Source organism: Stylophora pistillata, chromosome 4, assembly GCF_964205215.1.
Source record: "Stylophora pistillata chromosome 4, jaStyPist1.2, whole genome shotgun sequence".
Lineage (NCBI taxonomy): Eukaryota > Metazoa > Cnidaria > Anthozoa > Scleractinia > Pocilloporidae > Stylophora > Stylophora pistillata.
Window position 1 is genome coordinate 25490437 of NC_142522.1, and position 6456 is coordinate 25496892.

Here is a 6456-nt window from a genome sequence, read left to right on the forward strand (position 1 = left end):
TGTATTTCGTACACATGCTGATGGATACACTTCAATAGCTTTTCATAGCGACTTCTGAAAATGGTTCGCATGATGTTAATTTCAAGTTTAATAGCTTTATTTAAGGTAAAGAACAGGCCAATGCACCCATTGAACTGATTTAGAATGTAGAAAAATTCTGTTTCTTTCAAATAAAAATTGTACTTAGATGAAAAAAAACCCTATTCTCACTTCATCCACGAAAAAGACAGGAGCCACAAAGTTTCTTTTTTTTTTAACTTATAAAAGGAAACCTATGAGAACTCTCAGGTCTTAGTTTCTAACAAGATAGATCTTCCAGACATAAAATCGCATTTATTCTCACGGACTGGTTTTAGGTAGTACCTAAAGACGCAGATTCATATTGTTTGACTCCTTATTTGCAGCTCGTTGCAGAGTTTCGAGAAGACCCGTTAACGGTTATGTCAAAATAGGCCCACGAAACATAGGGGAAATGATTAAGCATGGCGAAAATATCACCTACGACTGCTTGGACTCTTACACCATTGAGGGAAGTAGTGCTCAAATATGTGACAATGGCCGATTGACAAATGTTGTTCCTAAATGTAAAGGTCTGTATCGATTTATTTTGGAAAACGTACTTAGCAAGCACTTACGGGACTTTGTTGGGTACAAAACACTTAAAAACATTTGGTGCAAGAGAATGCTTTCGAAATGTTTACAATATTCTACTAAAATCTTAGTGAAACTTGAAAATTGGCAGAACTTATAAACATAGTTGATAAACTATGGCAATCGTTCGCTGTTTTTCCCTTCCTGCCAACCCACTGCAGCATTGAAGAACACAGTCATCGACACATGAAGACCCAAATAATAAGGATCCGATTTTGTTGATGTACCAGACCAGTATCTGATTTATAGATATACCGAATACTGATTTATTTCACAAATAAAGCCAAGTTTCCGTGCGTTGGTAAAGTAATAGCCAGAAATGATTTGAAAATGTGGCTAAAACAAAAAAGTGGCAAACGAGGCGCAGGCAAGATTGTAACCGCTGTTCTTACCACATTTTTACGTCCTATGTAATCTATTACTCTACAGACCCAAGGCAACATGAAATCTTTTTGTCTCCTGTTTATATAGTTTTATGATTAAAAAGTAACGTAAAAAGTTTTGTTGATGGCGATGACGTGTTGGCGTCTTTCCCCAATAGATCATGAGTAGGAAGCAATAAAATCGCGTGTGTAAATCGGTTTATTTATTTCTTACATGAACCTTACCCTGAGGCGCGGCATCTCTCTTTGAAGCACAGGCGATGGTAAATTTGGTCCAATTATTCTTGTGAAACATGAGTCTACTGATCGATAAGAAACCGCTTGGCTTTCACCAACACGTTAGTACGATGTTGACCTCTTCATATATCTTTACTTTGGCTAACTACTGTAGCTTCATGTGTACCTCTGCGGGACATAAGAAACGGGCGAGTATTTGGCAGAAGTTTTGGCCATGGAAAAACTATTGACTACCGCTGCGATGGAAGTTATACCATTGAAGGGCCAAGCAGATTGACGTGTGATGATGGAAAGTGGAACTCCAATCCTCCAGTGTGCAGAGGTCAGTCAAGAAGAATAATTGTTGTTACTCATTTGACTAATAGGAGCCTCTTAACTGAACACGTTGGGACAGTAGCACAAAGAGAAAAATCATCTTTAGTAGTAATACTTTTGACAAATAGCAGCCTCTGAATAGCCATTGCTACGGGAGCACAGAGGTGGCAGATGTCATTGTAGAAAAGCATCGATATTGGAGCAAAAAAATTTGTTCATTTAAGAGATGAAAGGATAAACTAATAATTGTAACACGTGTCAGTTCTTCTTACGGTACATCCAATACATGCACAGGCTAAACATATTTACCGCTGGTTAAAACTAACAGCCAAGGTTTTCTCTTTTTTTTTTTTTTTTTTTTTTTTTTTTTTGTAGCATCATGCAAAGATCCAGGATCACCTGCTAACGGCAAAATACAACAACAGGGCTTTGGCCACAACTCTTTGGTATCGTTTTCCTGTAACAAAAATTATCAGCTTGAGGGCGAAAAACAGATTCGATGCAACGATGGCGCTTGGAGTGACAGTCTTCCGAAATGCGTTGGTGTGAAAAATTTTTTATGTTTTTTTTTTTTAACTTAACCGATCTAACGAAACCGTTGTAATATTATGCCATTCATTCAATTTTTTACATAACTTAGAATTAATGTTTCTCTTCTACTTTTTCCTCTCCAACGTGTATTACGGTTTCTCTCTTGTTACTATAGCCGTGTGTCCAGATCCCGGTATTCCGTCTAAAGGCAAACGCTTTGGCGACAATTTCAAGACCGGAAGTACAGTCACGTTTAAGTGCAGAATACTGATGAAAAACCAGGATTTCTCTTTTTACTAAAAAGTCATATCTTCACCGCGCGCAGTGAAGATACTATTTTTATCTTTCACGTGTGAGGATATTGGTGTGGCCATGGTTACCAACATAATTACCCAATTGCTGTTTCGAAAATGAATAAAAAAAGTTGTCTTTTATGTGGAAGTTTTGTCAGTATCTATATAATAAAAAGAACATTACATGGCCGGCTGGGGATACGAATTTTATCTTCTCGTGCTAAAAGTATCTCTCACTCGTTCGCTGCGCTCACTCGTGAGAGACACTTTCACACTTGAAGATAAAATTCGTATCCCCGCGCGGGGATATGTTTAATTTAACTTGCATTTGTTACCTTTCAATAAATGACTGTTGTAAAAAGGGGTGCTGGTATCAAGATACGTTATATAAGTGACTTGTTAGAAACTTATAAGCCTACTAGGTCTTTGCGATCATCGAGTAGGAAATTTTTAGTGATTCCTCGCTCCAAGTTGAAATCTTATGGCGATCATGCCTTTTCTGTCTCTGAACTTAAGCTATGGAATGACATTCCTAAAACCATAAAATGTACTATAGATCTCAACACTTTTAAGCGTAATCTAAAAACTTATCTTTTTAAGCGTTATTTTAATGAATGATTATGTTTGATTATTATTTTACTTTTCACCTTGATTTTGAAGCGCCTTAGAGCTTTTGGATAGGGCGCTATATAATTTGTCATTTATTTATATTTATTTATATACGTAAAGCGATACCGTGACATATGCACGATCCATTGCCAGTCATACAAAGACTTTGAGATACTTGTCAGTATAGCTTTAAATTCGATTTCCATCAGTCATTCGCCTCATCCAATAACTTGTCCGGATTGCGTTTTATTTGTTAACTTCAATCTCAGTGTTGCGTGTATTTTAGAACTTGGTTCAATTTTTTCGTCAACTACCTTTTCTTTCATTTATTCTCACTCGTTGTTCTTTGCATATATACACGCAGTACATGGACATTAATCCGTCTGCTTCTTTGTTTTTGAATTTATTTAATTTTCTTTTAGGTGTATGTGACAAGCCAGGAATACTCATGAACGGAAGAGTAATAGGACGAAATTACAGCTACGGTTCTGAGATCAAGTTTGAATGTGATAGAGGCTACGAGTTACGAGGGTCACCCTTCACAACCTGCAGAAGAGGTGCATGGGAAGGTCAATTTCCAGAATGCGAGAGTAAGTTTGAGTGTACCGTAAATAATAAAGACAATTTTGATTCTACGGTCCACTTATCTGGACCATAATTCTTACGAACCAACATAATGACCAGCTCCCAGTTGGCTTGTTAGCTCAGTTGGTAGAGCACGGCTCCGGTATCGTAGAAGTCATGGATTCAAATCCCGCACAGGCCTGAATTTTTTCAGGCCTTGCTTTCACCAATGCTTAAGTAGTGTTCATTATTGCGAGTATCGCTTTCAGAAACATTCCCTTTCAAAATGATCACTTCGTTCCCGTCAAAGGGATAAAAAATTGTTAAAACAAAGAAAATGAGCGTTACGCTCGACGCGTAAGGTTTTGAAACTATTAACTAATTACACCTTTACATCAATAGACATATTCTCCATAGTCTTCTCTATACATTTCTTTTGGTACTGGCGAGAAGAATTTGTTTTCAAATCAAAGTTCTTTGAGTTGGCAATCATTTCCTCTATCCTCATGATCTTAATGGGTGACTCAAGCTGTATTTCTACAAAGAGAAATTAGGTGACGGTTTAAAAGGTTAACGGTGGCCAGTTTACATTATAGTTCTACCCCCTTCATAAATCTAATGGATCAGTTGTTTCTTCTTAGAAAGCTGTCAGGGTCCACGGTTCCTGTAAATAGATTGAGCAGATTAAATGAATATGAGATTTTTGATAGAGTATTTATGTTCAAATTCGTAGTAACATGCTTTTTTCCCCAAGTTTTCCTATTGATTGTCAACTCTTGTTTCTTAGTATGTGTCCAGGTTGGAGCAATATTTTGGGGATTTTGGGCCGTGAACTTGAATGCAACCAACTACTACAGAGCTAGGATCACAAGAATAAATTCGACACATGTAGACTTCGCGTTACTTCTTAACACTAAGAAAACGCGCAGTTACCGAAGGACTGATCAAGTGCTTATCATAGATAAAGTGCCATCGATAGGGGACGTAGCACCTAACTCCCCGGTAATAGCCAATCAGTTCAATAATCGTGACTTAAGATGGTATCGAGCCGGTCATGCTAACCACACTTCAGGCGACTCTTTTGTGTTTGTAAAGTTTGACGATGGTAAAGAAAAATGGGTTCCCCTGGAAAGAGTACGCTTAGTTTCTCGTCCACGCTTTTGTTCTGATGTGAAGTAAATGTAACAATGATGGACTGCTAAAATTCTGAGAATAGAAAAGATAGTATTTCCTTCTTTGAAAAAAAAAAAGATGAAAAAAGCAGTAGCCTGTAAGTTGCGGTTGAAACGTATCGAATAAAGTATTTTTACAATATATATACTTTTTTTTCTGCACAGCTTTTTACTTGAAATTAAGACTGAATTAAAATTTTATTAATTTTTATAACCTTCAAGACTGAAGCAATTCTCGTGACGAATTAATTAATGTAAGGTGGGAAATAAATAGGTAAATAAATAACCTGCAGCGTTGTAGGTTTCGGTTAAAAGTATTTATTAGTTCTTATTAACCGAGCGGGAGGTCTTTATGGGAGAATCTTGACCAAGGTCGCCAGTACAGACCTCACTGCGTTCGGTCTGTACCAGCGACCGAGGTCAAGATTCTCCCATACAGACCGACCTAGCTCGGTTAATAATATACTTATTATATGGCTGTGTTTTATATGCCATTTTTTTTATTCTTTGTACCTTTTTTTTTGTAGACCGGTCTAGATGCCGGTCTAGATGCCGGTCTAGATGGGAAAATCTAGACCGCTTTCAATATTGATTTCAGCCAATCAAATTCGTGAATTCGGTAGTTCCCAGTCCGTGGGGGACACAGCCATATAATAAGATCAGTTACTAACAACTTTGTCTGGTGAGTTTCAATATATACAATTCAGCATATAGTGAGAAATTCTTATTGCGTTCTAGGTAAAATGTTTAAAAGATATTTCCGTTACAGGCCCTACATTATGTAACAGGTAATAAACGTTTCTCTTGGGGTCTCTTTGCCAGAGCAATTTTAGACCAGTAAAGGCTGAAATAAAAGGAAGCAAAAGGATACGGCGAAGTGGAAAGATAATTAAGATAAGGTAACAAAATCGCTTCAACGGCATCAATAAAGTAAAAACATTACGAGCTTTGTGGCCCTTCGTCAACAGAGTTGCAACGGGTTTCTAGAAATTGGTCGAAGTGCCCCTCCTTTAATTATAGGGAACTCTACATCGGGAAAGGGAGCTAAGGAAAGGAGTACCCTGTTTTTGGTTTCTGAAGCATACTTCATGAAAATACACTAAGAATTACTTACTCAAAACATATTCTCATTGACAAGATTGTTTTGGCGAGCGAAACCGAAACACCAGTAAAACTTAAATCTTACAAACAAAGATCTGTCACCGAGAGAATGAAGAGATGTACCAACTGTAATGCAATCAAGAAAAGTCCATTTATCGCGGCTTTTGAGAAAATTAATTGAGAGGAACACAATGCAGTTTTCAACGCATTAAACGATTTTTCCGTGCGAGAGGAAGGAAAACACCAAGGGGCCAAAATTCTTATCTTCGTGTTAGATAGAATTTACGCGCACGACCTCGAGTCCGACGTAAACGCGCGGTAAATAAGCAAACAAAGGCCATTTCCCACTCAGGTGATAAATTCAGCTGAGATTGTCACTCATTATTACAGTGAAGTACCAACAACAGCCCTTGAAAGGAACACTAACCCGCACTTCACGATCAAATGTTACACCTGGGTTCAAACCTTTCAATGTAAAAAGCCATTTTTTTCAAAGTGCAATTTTCATGTTCGAATAAGGCGCCGGCTCCTACAGTTATTAGCGAGATAAAGTAAAACTAGTAAACCAAAATTTTTTGTGTCCTCCATTAGCTTATAGCT

The 6456-nt window shown here is 37.5% G+C and overlaps 1 protein-coding gene across 4 annotated transcripts in view; it reads left to right on the forward strand.

Moving 5' to 3' along the window:
• LOC111332875 (sushi, von Willebrand factor type A, EGF and pentraxin domain-containing protein 1-like) overlaps window positions 1-5702 on the forward strand; it is a 29206-nt gene extending 23504 nt beyond the window's left edge. For 3 of the 4 annotated variants that reach the window (XM_088756716.1, XM_088756717.1, XM_088756718.1), the window contains 5 exons: window positions 405-590; window positions 1426-1593; window positions 1962-2129; window positions 3442-3609; window positions 4371-5702. In XM_088756716.1, the coding sequence (XP_088612842.1) occupies window positions 405-590; window positions 1426-1593; window positions 1962-2129; window positions 3442-3609; window positions 4371-4762 (1082 nt within the window). In that variant the 3' untranslated portion in view covers window positions 4763-5702. Of the gene's footprint in view, window positions 1-404; window positions 591-1425; window positions 1594-1961; window positions 2130-2292; window positions 2552-3441; window positions 3610-4370 lie in introns of those variants that run through there. The other variant, XM_088756719.1, reaches the window with a different exon arrangement.
• Window positions 5703-6456: the final 754 nt, after the last annotated feature.